The sequence below is a fragment of the Misgurnus anguillicaudatus genome, chromosome 2 (assembly GCF_027580225.2).
Source record: "Misgurnus anguillicaudatus chromosome 2, ASM2758022v2, whole genome shotgun sequence".
NCBI lineage: Eukaryota > Metazoa > Chordata > Actinopteri > Cypriniformes > Cobitidae > Misgurnus > Misgurnus anguillicaudatus.
In genome coordinates this window covers 38441955-38460044 of record NC_073338.2, presented here as the reverse complement: position 1 = coordinate 38460044, position 18090 = coordinate 38441955, and the positions used below count along the sequence as shown (strand labels likewise).

At 36.2% G+C, this 18090-nt stretch overlaps 2 protein-coding genes across 2 annotated transcripts in view; both read left to right on the top strand.

Annotated features, from left to right (window-relative positions):
* Window positions 1-1291: 1291 nt before the first annotated feature.
* On the top strand, window positions 1292-13479 carry copb2 (COPI coat complex subunit beta 2). The gene is made up of 22 exons (XM_055203131.2): window positions 1292-1451; window positions 2850-2987; window positions 3118-3204; window positions 3301-3427; window positions 3578-3726; window positions 3806-3952; window positions 4042-4141; window positions 5384-5526; window positions 5611-5810; window positions 5908-6018; window positions 6115-6203; window positions 7234-7340; window positions 7455-7598; window positions 7707-7837; window positions 9427-9634; window positions 9949-10059; window positions 10267-10481; window positions 10733-10825; window positions 12387-12570; window positions 12677-12751; window positions 12856-12993; window positions 13075-13479. The coding sequence occupies exons 1-22, from the start codon at window positions 1449-1451 to the stop codon at window positions 13168-13170; spliced, it is 2796 nt and encodes a 931-aa protein (XP_055059106.2). The 5' UTR covers window positions 1292-1448; the 3' UTR covers window positions 13171-13479.
* Window positions 13480-14733: 1254 nt separating this feature from the next.
* LOC129442830 (uncharacterized) overlaps window positions 14734-18090 on the top strand; it is a 52794-nt gene continuing 49437 nt past the window's right edge. Inside the window, exon 1 of the mRNA XM_055203118.2 lies at window positions 14734-15200. Coding sequence (XP_055059093.2) covers window positions 14940-15200 — 261 coding nt within the window. The 5' untranslated portion in view covers window positions 14734-14939. The remainder of the gene's footprint in view (window positions 15201-18090) is intronic.

Genomic DNA, 18090 nt, shown 5'->3' with positions numbered 1-18090 from the left:
AGAGATATTTAAATGTAACAGAAACACACACAAACACACAAATAATTTTTCCTAAATTATAAATTAGGAAAAGGACAGTAAATCATAATTTTTCCTAAATTATAAATGATAAAAGGACAGTAAATCATCAAATTAACCAGAATTTTTATTCTATTTAGATTTAGTAATAATTATAATATGCTTATTTTAAGTTATTTACTTTAAAGAATATTGTTTAAATGTGGATTTAATATTCACTGAGGTGCAGGACTGTTATAATTTATTTTTGACTTACTACATTTACATTCATCCAGTAGACTTACAGTATAAATAGGGAGAATTAAACATTAAGAGCCAGGAATAACAATAGCACACAAAGCTTTCAGAAGTAGTGAAGTCTACTTACTACTTAAGTACATTTTCCATGTATCTGTACAAGTGTTATTTTTATTTATAAACAAGCTTCACTACATTTAAAAGTATAATTATATTTTTTGCTACAACTACAAGTCGTTGTTTTACATTAAAGTAGGCTTCATTAAAATCTAGTACTTTCTTACTTTTAAAAAGACCTATTTTTATGTAATTTCGTATTTAATCAAATGTAGTGGGGAAAAGTATGATTCTACGCTTTACAATGTAAAGTAAAAGTTTTCCACAGAAAAACACTCATATTTTGATAAACACAATAGAATATATTTTGATAAATGATAATAAGCACACACCTGATGGTAACCATTGACTTCCATAGTAGTATAACAAATATTATGGAAGTATGGTGATGAATGAGATATTTTGATAAATGATGGTAAGCACACAGTTGACGGTACCCATTAAATTCCATCGTATTTGTTTTTCCTACTATGAAAGTCAATGATTACAATCAGCTGTGTGCTTACCATCATTTATCAAAATATCTTATTATGTGTTCATTAAAAAAAATATCATACAGGTTTAGAACAACATGAGGATGGGAAAATGATGACAGAATATTATTTTTTGGGTGAACTATCCCTTTGTTACCCTCTAGCTATAAGTGCAAATTGCAGTAAACTACATAAAATATATGTGTTTTTAATGAAATTGTTAATTGTTAGGTTAATGGGTGTAACGTTTTAGTCATCATTAGTCATCATGAGTAACAGTGTATACACAAACACTGCTTATAATAAAATGTTTGTCTTGTGAGGGAAAGTGAGGTAAAGGTTGAGACCGAGAATCAAACCGAAATCACCCGAACTCGTGCGAGTGTCACTTCGTATGCCGAATCCAACCGAAATTACCCGAACTCCTCCGAACTCGTGCGAGTGTCACGTCAACGTTGCCGACGTCAAGCACACTGGCTTTCAGGAAGTTCCACGTCACATTTGTCTACCGTGCACAAAACTCCAGCCGAAAAACACCTCAGACTCACGGTGGATGATATAACATATTACAGCTGAAGGAGCCGGTAACCAGTAATCGTAAACATGGTAAGTATCGCATATGTGTTTATTCTATAGATAATAGTATCGGCTTATTTGAACATATAGATGAAAATGTGCCTTAAGTAACGTTAGCTAGCGCTGTTAGCCTTCAAAGGCCCTTATAGCTGCCACATAGACAACTCTCTAATTCAATCAGTTTGTGAATTATTTGTTCATTTTACTTCTTTACAAGACCTTGTGATACTACTTGCAGTTTAACATTGCTTTTAAATTGATCGTTTATTAAATGTTGTTGCATTGAAGTGATAGCCTGTGTGCTGGCTAACAGCTGATATATGGATGGATGCGACTCAATATTAGGAGCAATACGTTATCTAAGTGAAGCTTTTTAAATGGTGCTATAAACATTATTATTATATATAATTACTAGACAGATATAGCAAGGTACCAAACAAAAGTATTGGAAACAAATGGTCAATAAAAAACAGAAAAAGACAGCCAGGTTAAAAGATAATGGCTTGCAACATTGTACGTACTTGGGTGATTCTCACGAAATCAAGATTTAGAAGGTGTCCAGCATCAGAATTTTTAAAAAGCCCTTGAAGCCAATTTTTTTTGCACATGTAAGATTAAGGCCTGACCTTACTATAACCATTATTTTTAGAGGATTTAAAAAATATTTCCTATAAAATTATTTATAGTTTTTAGATTATCATTATCAAAAAGTATCATTACCGCAACATGATATTATTAAATATTTGCATTTACAAACTCATGTTTCGGTAATGAGAACTAAAATGTTGTCTAGGTACTATGACAAACAAAATTGTAACTTTTATCTGGAGAGAAAAATTAAGAACTGCTTACCTGGTAGCCATCTTGAGTGTCACAGTCAATTATGTCACAATTTTTTTTAAATGTTAGTTCCTCGAGGGCTTAAACATTGATTGAAAATTGTTGCGGAGGATGACAAAATTGGTCTTGGACACATTTATATTCCTTATTATTGTCTCTCTACATTTAACAATGATCACCAAATATCACATGTTTCTTTACTGTGAATGTTTATAGTATAACATGCACTGAAGCTTTTTATTTTTTAGGCTTTTTTAATTATAAATATTTCCATGTCAAAGAACCCAAATGCAGTCATGGAGACTTTGCGGTAATGAAAATTTTCCCCTTAAATGTGGAAAAAACAAAATTGGTTTGTATGATGTTATTTGAAATCATGTGCAAAATAGTACATGAAGAGATGTTTGTAACTGTATGCTTCTTATTTTAATAGCATTTACTTTTTTAATCAAAATGTTTCATGACACCTCATAAGTCTAATTTTGCGAGAATCACCCACTTACGTACCCTTGATGGTACTCTTGCATTTATTGTTCCTGGGTCAAATTGTATACATAAATAATCATAATTATTTATATTACGTTTTAGCCTCTTAGGCTGGACATCAAGCGCAAACTCACAGCTCGGTCTGACCGTGTGAAAAGCGTAGACCTTCACCCGACTGAGCCATGGATGCTGGCCAGTTTGTACAACGGCAGCGTCTGTGTCTGGAACCATGAAACACAAGTTAGTATCAAGAGACTTTCAAAAGTTTTTTTGTTAATTTTTACTAATCAAATGAATGAAACTGGATAGTGCAAATGATCACAGCAAGTGTTGTATTCTTGTCCTTTAACGTCGATTCACCCTTTGACAAACTCTGGTTAAGACGTTTGAAGTCTGCGACCTACCAGTGAGGGCCGCCAAGTTTGTTGCCAGAAAAAATTGGGTCATAACTGGTGCAGTAAGTATACAAACCGTTATTACACACATATTCATGTGCATTTACGACTGATAAAAACACAAATACGTGTTTCATATATTTTTTCCTGTTTTCTAGGATGACATGCAGATTCGCGTTTTTAACTATAACACACTAGAGCGAGTGCACATGTTTGAAGCCCACTCGGACTACATTCGCTGCATCGCTGTGCACCCCACACAGCCCTACATCCTCACAAGCAGTGGTATGAACAGTTTTAACCGAACATCTTGTATTCTTTATACATATATATTTATCAATACTTCTATATTACATATTTTTCCCAACTGTATAATGTGTGTCTGAGGCCCACTGATTTTAATGTGTTACACTCATTTGATATGCGCTTATTCAGATGACATGTTGATAAAGCTGTGGGACTGGGAGAAGAAGTGGACGTGCAGTCAGGTGTTTGAAGGTCATACACACTATGTCATGCAGATTGTCATCAACCCCAAAGACAACAATCAGTTTGCGAGTGCGTCACTGGACAGAACCATCAAGGTATGTTAGGGGTTAATACAGTTAGAAAACTCTTACTGTAAGTCATCTTACATAATATATTCTCCATGTTCTGTTTCAGGTTTGGCAACTCGGCTCTTCCTCTCCTAACTTCACTTTGGAGGGTCATGATAAGGGAGTAAACTGCATTGACTATTACAGTGGAGGAGATAAACCGTACCTCATATCTGGAGCCGATGATAGACTGGTCAAGATTTGGGACTATCAGGTACGTGCTTCGTGAGAGGCAGTATGTTTTTTTGGAGTAGTGTTTACAGTCTGTTTATTTTATCATGCCTTCTGTACCTTCTCTTTTAGAATAAGACATGCGTGCAGACTCTTGAGGGTCACGCTCAAAACGTTTCCTGTGTGAACTTCCACCCAGAGCTGCCAATCATAATTACTGGATCAGAGGACGGTGAGTGTAGAGATACACATAAACTTAATTATAACATTAAAAAAATCTTTGTTCTCTCTTTGATCTTTCCTTCATTCCCTGAACTATTTAAAAGTACAGTAATGTAGTTGGAGACTCAGGGTTCCCACGGGTCACAGAATTTCAAAAAATCATGTAATTTTAAAAAGTCTCTTCCAGACAAGTCATGGAATGTCAGGAAATTTTTGTCGGTTTAAATTTTAGTTTTCATTTATCAATATGGGTGATTCTCACAAAATCCAGATTTAGAAGGTGTCAGCATCAGAATTTTTAAAAAGCCCTTGAAGCCATTTTTTTATAAGATTAAAGTCTGAACTTACTATAACCAATATTTTTAGAGGATTTAAAAAATATTTCCTATAGAATTATTTACATTTTTTAGATCATTATCAAAAATTATCATTACCGCAACATGATATTACATCAAATATATATGCATTTACAAACTCATGTTTCGGTAATGAGAACTAAAAAATATAGTTTTAAATTTTAACTTTTATCTGGGAGAGAAAATACGAACTGCTTACCTGGTAGCCATCTTGTGTGTCACAGTCAATTATGTCCCTTCCGACATTTTTTTTTTTTTTTTGAAAATGTTAGTTTATTGAGGGCTTAAACAATTATTGAAAATTGTTGCGGAGGATGAGTCTTTACATAGTCTCTACATTTACCAATGATCACCAAATACCACATGTTTCTTTACTGTAAATGTTTATAGTATAACATGCATTTTTATTTTTTAGATTTTTTAATTATAAATATTTCCATGTCAAAGAACCCAAATCCAATCATGGACACGTTGCGGTAATGAAAAGTTTCCCCTTAAATGTGGAAAAAACAACAAAATTAGTTTGTGTGATGTCATTTGAAATCATGTGCAAAATAGTACACGAAGAGATGTTTGTAACTGTATGCTTCTTATTTTGATAGCATTTACTTTATTATCAAAATTTTTCATGACACCTCATAAGTCTAATTTCGCGAGAATCACCCATATGTAATCCGCTTGTTAAGTAGTTGTGACGTAAGGAATGTTTTTTAACAAATTCACGGTGTACACTACAATTATCCAGGTTCACACAGCATCTCGGACATGGTCATGGAATTTCAGCTTTCCAGTCAGTGAAAGTCAGGGAATTTGACATTTGGCTTAGACTGGGAACCCTGGAGACAGATGCAGACCTAATTTGGGTGTTAAGCCTCCTGCTCATATTTTTGTTTCAGGTACCGTTCGTATCTGGCACTCCAGCACTTACCGATTAGAGAGCACTCTTAACTATGGTATGGAACGGGTGTGGTGTGTATCTGGCCTGCGTGGCTCCAACAGTGTGGCTTTGGGTTATGACGAAGGCAGCATCATCATCAAGGTACCTACTATTGACAGTTTATGTTGTGGCATACTGGTAAATCTCTGCAGATGATGTTCAGCTGTAATGGTCACTGTTTTGTAGCTTGGTCGTGAGGAACCCGCCATGTCAATGGACACCAGTGGAAAGATCATTTGGGCCAAGCATTCAGAAATTCAGCAAGCTAATCTCAAAGCCATGGGTGATGCTGAGATCAAGGATGGAGAGAGATTGCCACTTGCTGTGAAGGACATGGGCAGCTGTGAGATCTATCCTCAGACTATCCAGCACAATCCGAATGGCAGGTAGGACCATCACTAACACTAATCACTCAACAAATGGTACGTGATAAACTTTTTAACATGTCTAAATGCTCCTTAATGTTTTGTTTGTCGTGTTTAGGTTTGTGGTGGTTTGTGGAGATGGAGAGTACATTATCTACACAGCCATGGCTTTGAGGAACAAGAGCTTTGGATCTGCACAGGAATTCGTTTGGGCTCATGATTCATCCGAGTAAGTGTTGCATATACACATGCATCTCTTAAGAGTTTTTGATTACTGTAATGTCTACTTGAACACTTATGTTGCTGTGGTTTATTTTATATAAAGGTATGCAATTCGGGAAAGCAGCAGTGTGGTGAAAATCTTCAAAAACTTCAAAGAGAAGAAATCTTTTAAACCAGACTTTGGAGCAGAAGGTACACAGCAGGGTTGGCAAATCCTTGGCGAGGGCTGTATTTTATGTCTGCAGGTTAAAGTGACTCTAATAATGTGATATTTAGCCCTCAGGAATGTAAATTTTAGCATATTTTTCCCGGAACATGATTTTTACCAGAGGGACCTTTCCTCGAAATGCAATTGTGTTCGTTTTGAGTAGCAATTAGGCAGATTTTGTGTTTTGCTTTGCATGATGTGCTTATATCTCATGTTTCAGGCTGCAATTCTTTATGCAAATATAATAGATGAATCAGATTTCATAGGCATTTTGAAAGTTTGCATGCCGTGCATATATTGTGCATAATCAGGGTTCCCACGGGTCCTTGAAATCCATGAAAGTTTGTGAATCTGGGGGGGGGGGAATTCAAGGCCCTGTGAAGTTTTTGAAAATATACATGCATAGATACAGGTCATTGAAATTGCTTAAATCTATTTTATGCAAGAAGTTTTCTGGAAAAAAAGTCCATATTATTCCCTGTGTAGTGTAGGATAATATCATAAAAATTCTAGACTTTTTAAGCACACGTGCTAAATTGTTCACTTGAAATGCTTATATCTTCTGTATGCGAATGTTGATTCATACCAAAATTGCTTTTTTGCATAGTTGTGTTTGACAAATGAAAACGTCGGTTACGTATGTAGCTGAGGGAACGAGACGATGCATCTCCCTTGCCATACTCCTGCGTCCCTGTAACGCTATCTTTGGCAATATTTCAGATAGCGATATACTTTCTGGCTCCCACATCACCCTGTCTTTGTCATTGAGCCTCACCATTGGTTGAATTTAATATACACATTCAGACACACTTACCACTGGAGGCGTCCCCAAAGTGTCACCGCAGTGACGCAGCGCGAGTTCCCTCGAAAGGGAACTGTGTCACCACATTTAGTCCTTGAATTAATAAAATAATAAAATTTCATATATAATATCATTAGTATGGTTGTATGCGACTTTAAACAGCTTTGTGACATGTTTGAGTATTGATGGTAAGAATGCTTCTGGATTTTCAGGTATCTATGGCGGTTTCTTGCTGGGTGTTCGGTCAGTAAATGGTTTGGCTTTCTATGACTGGGATAACACGGAGCTGATTCGTCGCATTGAGATCCAGCCCAAACATGTAAGTTGTACAACTCGCTGGTTTGCTATTGTACTTCATATCTTTGCAGTACGTAACCGCTGTAGTGCTTGTTTCCTTGGAGAGTTTGTTTGACTAAGTGTGCCTTTTATTCAGATTTTCTGGTCAGACTCTGGAGAGCTGGTGTGCATTGCCACTGAGGAATCCTTTTTCATTCTGCGCTACCTGTCAGAGAAAGTGGCCGCATCTCAGGAGTCAAACGAGGGGGTCACTGAAGATGGTATCGAAGACGCTTTTGAGGTCAGCGTACAGTGTGTTAAGAACAAACAGTATGCTAGAATCAGAGTTTTAAAACATCATTGAGAAAAGATTTTGGCTTTTAACATACTGTATTTATTGTATGTGCAGGTCCAAGGAGAGATTCAGGAGGTGGTGAAGACTGGCCTGTGGGTGGGAGACTGCTTCATCTACACCAGCTCAGTCAACAGACTTAACTACTTTGTTGGAGGGGAGATTGTCACCATTGCTCATCTGGACAGGTGCGTTACAAATATTCAGCGTCACATAGTTGCATAAAAAAAATATGTTAGGTGTACAGATGATATAATGCATTTGTGTGTAAATGCACCTAATTTTGTTAACAGACGTAGCTTGTTAAGTCTGACGTCATGCACCATTTCTGGGTCCAACCGATGTCAAATGCCATAAGGAAATAACAAAAAATCATGCTATTATGCACTTGTATTATAATGCAAAATGAATTATTAATATATTGCTGTTGGTAATTCCATGAGCCTGGAGACGGCAGTGTACACTGTAAGTTTGTAAATATTCCCTTAAATATGTAAAATGAATAAATAATGCTCATAGATGGATGCTAAATTTTATCCTCTATTGAAATGAGTGTAGGCTTGGACCCGGAAACCACATTCCTTACGTCATGACTTAACAAGCGGATGGTACATGATGCCCTAAAGTTTTGTTGGCATTTAATTCTGACTTTTAATTTTTTTAAACTAGGAAATTTCAACTAAGTTGGAAGTGTTTTTCAGAAATTGATTTAATAAAAGTTTGAAATATTAATGTTCGAAATTGTACTTATTATTTATTGGCAAGTTAGCCAAAGGATTAATCAGCTTATTAAAAAATAATCACTAGATTTGTTGAGGAAAAAAGTATCGATATATAATTAGTTAACAAATAAAAAAAATAGCTAAAATTAATATGAAAAACTTAATCGATAGATAATTTGTTGACTAATCAGAAAATAATTGCTAAATTAATGGGAGAGGTATATAAATAATTAGTTGACTAATCTGAAAATATTTTTTTAAAAAGTCGATAAATAATTAGTTAACTAATCAGAAAATAATCGCTTGATTAATATTAAAAAGTCCATAAATAATTAGTTGGCTAATCAGAAAAAATAGCTAAATTAATATTTTAAAAAAGTCCATAAATAATTAGATGACTAATCAGAAAATAATTGCTAAATTAATATTAAAAAGTCCATAAATAATTAGTTGGCTAATCAGAAAAAAATAGATAAATTAATATTAAAAAGTCCATAAATAATTAGTTAACTAATCAGAAAATAATCGCTTGATTAATATTAAAAACTCCATAAATAATTAGTTGGCTAATCAGAAAAAATAGCTAAATTAATATTAAAAAGTCCATAAATAATTCGTTGGCTAATCAGAAAAAATAGCTAAATTAATATAAAAAGTCCATAAATAATTAGTTGACTAATCAGAAAAAATTAGCTAAATTAATATTAAAAAGTCCATAAATAATTAGTTGGCTAATCAGAAAAAATAGCTAAATTAATGTTTGTATTATACCAATGTTAGGTGATAAAAAAGTCGATAAATAATTAGTTGGCGAATCATATTTGACCTTTTTTATGATAATTGAGAGATTTAGTAATTTGACATCCTCAAGGAGGTAGGAATGGGTGTCATCTCTTCATAGATATTTTGTCAGCCCTAAATCGTTAACTGCAGCCCTAGTTGGCATTCGTGGGAAAATCATGATCTTTATTTTAAACAAAAAGATTGTGATTCTTTAATTATCCAGAATCTATTATCTAGCAGCTCCAAGTCTAAGAGTTACTTGTTTCTATTAGAACCATGTACCTGCTGGGATACATTCCTAAAGATGACCGTCTGTACCTGGGTGATAAGGAGCTGAACATTGTCAGTTACTCTCTGCTGGTGTCTGTGCTGGAGTACCAGACAGCTGTCATGCGCAGAGACTTTGGCATGGCGGACAAGGTCCTTCCAACCATCCCAAAAGAACAGAGGACGAGGGTTGCTCACTTCCTGGAAAAACAGGTTAGACACAAATAGAAACAAAATAAATATAAGAACAAGCACATCTTAGCTAGTGCCATCATTGGGATGCTCGAGAAATACTGCCAATATCTTCCACTGAAGACATTTTTGATCTGCATTGAAGAATCATAATTTAGTGCAGACCAGCCATGATTTATTGTCATATATTTAAAGTATTAAAGCACTACACAAGTAGTGATTAAATTATATATCTGATCGATGAATTAACTTTAGAAATCTAATATTTATTTGTCTCGGGTATCATTGAGCCAGAATGTGTATGTTTTTTGACAAGTGTTTTTTTTTTTTTGCAGGGTTTCAAGCAGCAGGCTTTGGCTGTGTCCACTGATCCAGAACACAGATTCGAGCTGGCGCTACAGTTGGGAGAATTGAAGATTGCATATCAGCTAGCAGTCGAAGCTGAGGTTTGTTATTCTTAACACTGATGGTCATATTAGCTCCATCTAGTGGTGGTGAGATAGATACATCATTCTCAATGTAAATACCTAAAGGGACAAAATGAAGTGCATTAGGAAAAATCTGTAATTTTTACACTTCTAGCAGTAAAATACCAAAATTCTACAAGTGGGCTATAAGTTGTAATTAAAGTTTCTAATGTAACTTTTCTTTAGTCGGAACAGAAGTGGAAACAGTTGGCAGAGCTGGCCATCAGTAAGTGCCAGTTCAGTTTGGCACAGGAGTGCCTTCATCACGCCCAGGACTATGGAGGACTGCTGCTGCTGGCCACTGCATCTGGCAACGCTTCTATGGTTGCCAAGCTTGCAGAGGGCGCCGAGCGTGACGGCAAAAACAACGTTGCATTCATGACCTACTTCCTGCAGGGAAAGTTAGTATCAGAAATAAAAGAGCTTTGTCATTCTTCTATACTTAAAAGGTCTGCTATGTGTTTCTGCACGATTGAAGTAGTAGTTCACGCAGATATCAATGATTTGAACAAAGTGAAAAAAATTCTGAGTCACTCTTCAGATTGAATTATTATTTCTGAGTGAATTATTCCTATAGTCATGTTTTCGGTTAGAGAATGTTATTTTGCGTATTGTTTTTGCATTTTTTCTTATTTTATGTTTCTCTTTTTAGACTGGACAACTGTTTGGAGCTTCTGATCAAGACCAATCGTTTACCAGAAGCAGCCTTTCTGGCCCGCACATATCTGCCCAGCCAAGTATCCAGGTATGCAATAATATTCATTGTCAAGTTTTTCCTCAAGAAATTTGTCTATATAGTTGATAATCTCCACATATCATTGATCAAGGCCGCATATTAAGATCTGGGAACATTAGATGGTAAACAAGTAATCAGTTCTCAACCTGTTATGGCGCTTTTCCATTGCATAGTACCCCACGGTTTGGGTCGGGTCAGCTTACTTTTGGGGCTTTTCCACTGGGTGCAGTACGTAGTACTCAATACTTTTTTTTTAGTATCACCTCGATTGGGGTTCCAAGCGACCCGAGCTGATACCAAAACATGACGCAAAAACACTAGATCACTGATTGGTCTGAATCGTCACTACCAGCATCATCGCTAAAATGTAAAAGATTAGCTTTACCTTCATGCTAGCTTGCTATGGAAGGTATTTTTTGACTTTTTTAAATTAATTAATTAAATGATAAAATAAAAAATAAAATCGCAAAATATGTCCCAAATTTGAAAATTAAATGCTAAAACAAAAATAATAAATAAAAATAAATAAATAAATAAAAGAGAACATAAAATTAAAACTGAACTTTACATTTTAATTTTGTCCCTATTATTGCTTGGGCATGAATAAAAAGCCTTTAAAAAAATTATTTACAGATTCCTTTTAAAGGTGCAGTGTGTAAATTTTAATGGCATCTAGTGGTGAGGTTGTGAATTGCAACCAACGGCTCAGTCCACTGCTCACGCCTCACTTTTGAAACGTAAAGAGAAGTTGCGTTAGCCGCCACCAAAAAAAACATGTTATCGTCGGAGACAACTTGGTAAAAAAGTTTGTATGTTAAGGGCTTCTGTAGAAACATGGCAGCACAAAATGGCGACTTCCACGCAAGGGACCCTCTGTGTATGTAGATAAAAAGTCTCATTCTAAGGTAATAAAAACATAATGACTAATTATAGAAAGGTCTTTATACACCCCTAATGATATTTTTTTTATATATTATTTAGCATTTCTGTCAAGAGATCTTTCTAAAAATTACACACTACATCTTTAAAGCTTGCCTTTTTATTTTAATATGGTCAGTCTTGCCTCAAGATTATATGGAAAATGAAATGTCAAATCATCAATTTTATTTTATTTTTCAATTTGGCCGGAATGATGCTTCATCACGTTAAAAATAAAAATGAAATAATTTAATGTAATGTTTTAATTTTTATTTTAGCATTTAATTTTCAAATTTGGGACATATTTTGCAATTTTATGTTTTATTTTATCATTTAATTAATTAATTTAAAAAAGTCCAAAAATACCTTCCATAGCTTGTGCTGTCTTCAGCAAACATGTTGTCATCTGTGCTCTGCTATAAGTTCCCAAATTCCCTTTTAGCGATGAAAAACATCCACAGGTTGAATATCGGGAACACCATACCAGTTTTTTCCAGACTTGCAGTTTGTGGCGGCACATTCGCGACGCGCACGTCCGCATATATGCTTAAAAGTAACTTAAATGAGGTGGAGTGCATCAACTGACGCCACGGGTGTTTAAATGAATGAAATTCTGTGCGTTTACAGTTCTGCTCTATTTGTTTTATAATAGGGTGGTGAAGCTGTGGAGAGAGAGCTTGTCTAAGGTCAATCAAAAAGCAGCAGAGTCTCTAGCAGACCCAACTGAGTATGAGAACCTGTTCCCAGGCCTGAAAGAGGCCTTTGTTGCAGAGCATTACCTGAGAGAGACCTGCCTCGGGAAAACCAGACCGGCCTCTGACTACCCGCTGATCACGGTAAGTTTTATTTGATATCTTTCACATGCATCTTATTTAAAAATGAGCATTAGTGAAGTAAACATCAATTTTGTAAAACAGCCCTTTTATTGTCCTCCCCATGTAGCCCAATGAAGAGAGGAACGTGCTGGAGGAAGCCAGCGGTTATGAACCCAAAGGTGTTTTCCCCGCTCCCACACAGGTTGGCCTGTCTTACACACACAAACATACTCTCACAGTATTACCATTCATGTTTATAACTCTTGACTTTGTAAACTAATGAAAGTGCCTGTGTTTATCTATCAGGTGAAGGAGGCAGATGAAGCCTCAGAAGATGTGATAGCAGCCATTTCAGCTCCAGTAGCTGTGAGTCCTGCAGAACCCAAGCCTGTACAGAACGTTGAGAAGAAAGAAGAGGAAAAACCTTCAGCGGCAGATCAGAAGGTATTTAGATTGCAATCTACAGTTAAGATAATCTAAGCCCTATTATTTCATACTTGATAGTACGTTTTGCTTTTTATGTAGGTCATTGATGAACTGGAGGATGATTTAGATAACATGGAGCTTGATGACATCGATACCACAGACGTAAATCTGGATGATGATTTCTCAGATGACTAAAACACACAGCACGGAAGCATTGAGTTTATTTAAGCGACCAAACCGTTTATTTTTTTTGTATGTATGTTAGTCGTATTGAGTTGAAGGCTGGGTCTAAAACAGCATGGACTGGGGAAAACATGAATACGTCTTTTACGACGTAACACAAACGGCAAGAGACAAATGTGTTGTTAATGTTGAACTTTTCTACTACATTCTGGACCTACAATTTACATTTTACCTGTACATCAAGGTATGCGTTGATTCTTGTGTGTTGTACCATGGTAAATCATGGTGTCATTATTCATAATAAAGATTACTATACTTAAAGTAGGTGGTCTTGTTATATCTTGTTATGAAACCTGTTAGCTGTTTCTCACATTTTTTTCAAGTAATATTTTTTTGTTGATGATATTTTTCACAACTTCTTGAAGTCAACTAATATTTTTAAAGAGCACCAATTGTCCGATTCATGATGTTACATTTTCTTTGGTGTGTAAGTGTGTAATAGTATATGTTAGTGATATGCAAATGGTACATACCCCAAAGTAAACGCTGATGCGAGTTATCGTCTCCAACATAAATCTGTTTTCTTGGACTACAACAAACACACCGATTGTAGGCAACAGTTTACTTCCTGGGCCTTTTGACGTTGAAAAGACCGACATTGGCTGTTTCTCAATATGCGTTCTTCAGCGATCTTGCGTCCTCGTGTCCTCGCTCTACGTCATCATTAACGGTCGAAGTTCAATTCCAATTCTCAAGAACGCAAGGACAGAGGACGCATGAAAATACCCGGATGTGTTCTTGATATCGAGGATGCATCGAGTGCAGACTTGCTGAAATCGCTTTACGCCCCAGAAGTCATTGCGGCAAAACTTCCGAGTTCGTTCTTCCAAGGTCGCCTGGCAAGACCGATCTCCACGAGGACGCAAGTCCGTTCTTTGCGTTCTTGGAATTGAGAAACAGCCATTATCATCATTCCTCCTGCTTTTGGACTCGTGGACATTGTAACTGAATCTTGGTAAGGAGCGTCACATTTCCAGCTGACGTCAGAGGTATTCAGACCAATCACAGTGTACAGATTAGCTGGCCAATAAGGGACACAGAGCTTTTCAAATTGGTAGAAAATTGAGCAAGTTAAGGTCATATAAAAGTACACGCAACATTAAAACACAATGCTACGAGTGAGCGAGGTGTCTGAGGTAAGATGGCCACCAGATGCAGACTTTGACCTCTATTGGCCAGCAGCGCAGGCAAGACATCTACGTCAATGGGTACCATCAACTGTATGCTTACCATTATTTATCAAAATATCTTATTTGTGTTCAACACTCGTGCCTTTTGGTTGTAGAGGGTGTGGTTACAGTATGACATCTACATGAGTTTGACCCCTTAGTGAAAAACGTGACCTCAAGCCTAAATAATCTGAACCCATGTACCATTCAGTTTAATCATTTGTTAGTTGTCCATGGGATTTTGAAAATAAATTCTGTGCTTGGAAAGAAACAAAGGTCTTCTCTGAGGTGCCTTTATGACCATTAGATGGAGCCAGAGCTCCTCCTGATGCATTGTAACCACTTAAAGAATATAAGGAGGAGGAACTCAGTAGTATCGGTTCCTGTTAGATCAACTGGTAAAAGTGCAGTTTTTGTCAAGTTTAACCAATTATCAAAACTATTTGTTGATATACCACAACATGTTAAGTAGGTCTGATGCAGCATAACTGCTTTATTATCTTTCAAGGATTATTTTCTTGTTTTTGTTCACCCTGACTCTTGTGTGACAGCATGGCTACCGCCTCACCATCTTGTGTGAAAGACTGTTATCTTTGCTCTTCGTCTTTAAAAGACTCGGTTGTTTTGAGATGTTGTCACAGTTTGTGTAAAAGCTGCTTACAGAGCTACTGGGAGTTCAACAAGACTCTGGATTGTCCTGTTTGTTTGATGGAGACTCACTGTTCTGTGCTTCTGCACCATTTGAGTCTTTCTGACTTTTCAGATGACAGCAAAATCAAACCACATCATGTGAGGAATGCAGACAGTAAGATGGTAAGTGTTCTAAATATTGCACTTTCATGGTTTTTGCATGAATGTTGAATGCTCAGTGTAGTAGTTGATATGCTTTAGCTAGGATTTGAATTAAGACCGCTACATCCAAAAGCCAGAGGGCGCTCTCGTGCAGAAACTCAATATGCGCTGCAGACGAAGAACCATACACACGCAGCTCCAGGAAATGTCTTAAGGATATATTTATATTGCTGTTCTTCAAACCCTTTCAGGTATTTTCATGATAATAAACAATGTGTATAATGATTATGTTTTTTTAAATGCATGTTACAAACTAACAGTGATTTCAGATTGATAAGGACTTAATGCTCATTGAAATTATAGCTGTGCATAACAGCGGCTGTGCGATTCAGACTAGTTATCGGACATGTATTATTAGTGTATATTGGCATTTATCGTCGCACCCCTAATTAAGGTAATTTACTGGTTTTTATTTTGCTTGTTATCAGAAATATTCTGCTCTAGGAGGACTCTGTTGTTCTTGAAGTCTAACGGAAGTTTAGTTTGGCCTACAAAAGCTGTCTGTTTATGTTGTTACCACTAAACGTCTATATATTGCAAGCCAAATGCTTCTGCCATTGTTTCAGAGTTAAAGCAAGTTCAAACAGTACTGAGAGAAAAAATTGCACTTCTAAAAATGTGTTTTCTAAACCAAGAAAGTGACAAGATGAAAACCACTATTTCCTGTTACAAAGTTTCACATATCATCTTTAGGTTATAATAACATTAGGAATTCAAATCCATAATTTGATTTTCAAAGATTCATTATAAAAACTGATTATTTTTTTCTGCAAAATGCAATAAATCTATTGAATCAATATATAAATGTGCATTCATCTTTGCCATGTTATATTAATTTAGTTGACTAGTGGTTTATTTAAAAATAAACATTAATGACAATAATCAAAACACTTACTTAGTCATATTAAGAACACTGTCTTTGCTGCTGTCACACTTGGGACGCCGTCGCTGAACTTTGACATCGATCAACTGTAAAATGTTTTGGTCCCGCTCGATTTTCGTTGACTTTGCGTAAAATGAAGGAAAGTTTTTCATAAGATCCCCTGGGGTCAAAGTGTTAGCATGAAAGAAGCTTTATGCTGTCGTGTGAGAACAACCAACAGCCAGCGTTTTTCCTTCCCCCGAGTGCCTCTCACGTAAATTATTCGATTTTGATGGCTTACGTTTCTTCCCCGCCACAGAAAACCACCACAGGTTTAGCAATGCCATCAAAAGTATTTGTTTTTGTTTGTTTGTTGATCACGAAGTACAAAGTAGGATTCTGTGTGTATTCAAAGTGTATTGTTTACAATGTGTGGAATGGTGTGCTGTGATTTGTTGAGCGGATTTATTGCATTCTGCAGAGAAAAGGAGGACTGGCGTTTGTCGTGCCGTGGTTTAGAAAAAAGGGAGAAAAAGATGACAGAATAACACAGCTGAAATTGGATTTTGAGTAAAATTAAGAATTTACTTTTTAATACTGACCAGATACAATACTGATTTTGGTGGTAACTAATTTTTTATAAAAATGATGTTTATCATGGTTTGGAGAACCAAACTCTTTATATTTACTTTTTTTAAATTATTTTAATAATGCAAAAATGGTATTTAGTATTGTAAAATTTTCATCAATTTTGATGTGTTACTTTGGAAAAAGTCTAATCTAGGGCTGCAAAACAATTAACCACGACTAATCGTTTGCATAATAAAAGTTTTTTTTACATCGTGTGTGTGTACTGTGTATAATAATTATGTATATATAAGTACACACAGATGCATGCGTAATTTTAAGGAAAAATATGTTTATATATTAAGTATTTATAATAAAATATAATATAAATTATACATAAATATAAAAATGTATATACAGTAGGGATGTACGATTAAACGCATGCGATCGTCACATGCATCTTGTCAGTAAAGGGCAATTTATAGTCGTGCGTAAGTTCTACGCCGTAGCTACGGCATAGGCTATCCATAGCCTGTGCGTAGCTCTTCGTAGCGTGACGTGCACCTCGCAAAAATTTTAACAGCGCGTCAGTTCTACGCGGACCGCAAGCGCTGTGATTGGTCCACCAGAACCCCTCGCGTCAGGTAAAAAAACTGCGCCATAGGTATTTCCGTTTGCGACGGTGAAAATAAAGATGAGGCAAGTTTAGGAGTGATTTAACTCAAACTGCAACAAAATTCGCTGTTTATTTACTTCCATCATTGCTGGTCTTCTAAAATCATACACAACAAGTTGCTGTTTCTTCTTCGTTTGTGGGTTAACTTGCCAAGCTTCTTCTTCTCTGACGGTCGCGGTGCTACGTGCTACTGTGGTTACACGCGTGGATACTGCCTACGAGCGGTTTGCGCGTGTGTTTGCACGTCGACGCAAAGGACGACGCAAAAGTATAAATGAAAACCGACGCGGAACCTACGCCGTCGCGGCTACACCTTAGGACCTACGCACGACTATAACGAGCCCTTAAGGCCGGTTCCTTGATTAGTAATAAATCGCCATCAGCTGCTTTCAGATAGAGCGACATTTACTACACAAAGCCGTAGTTCACTGAAAAGCGGGGAAATATCGCATTCATAATCGCAGGGGATTCACCTGACAACAACAACCTTTAAAAATCGCATGTTAGCCATATTTCCAAAAGAGTTTTCAGCCAAGTGCATCCACAATTTTCGGTTTTAGTTCTGGCACAAAATTTTTATTTCTGTGCATTACCACAATGAAACTTGCAATGGTTGGGTGGCAGTTTTGCTTTGTTTGAATAAAGCCACTCCATCCATACTAACATAAATAGAAGCAGAAGTCAGTGGGAGAAGAACCTATGACAGCATCAAGATGTAAGAAAACTGTAGTACTGTATTCCCTTCA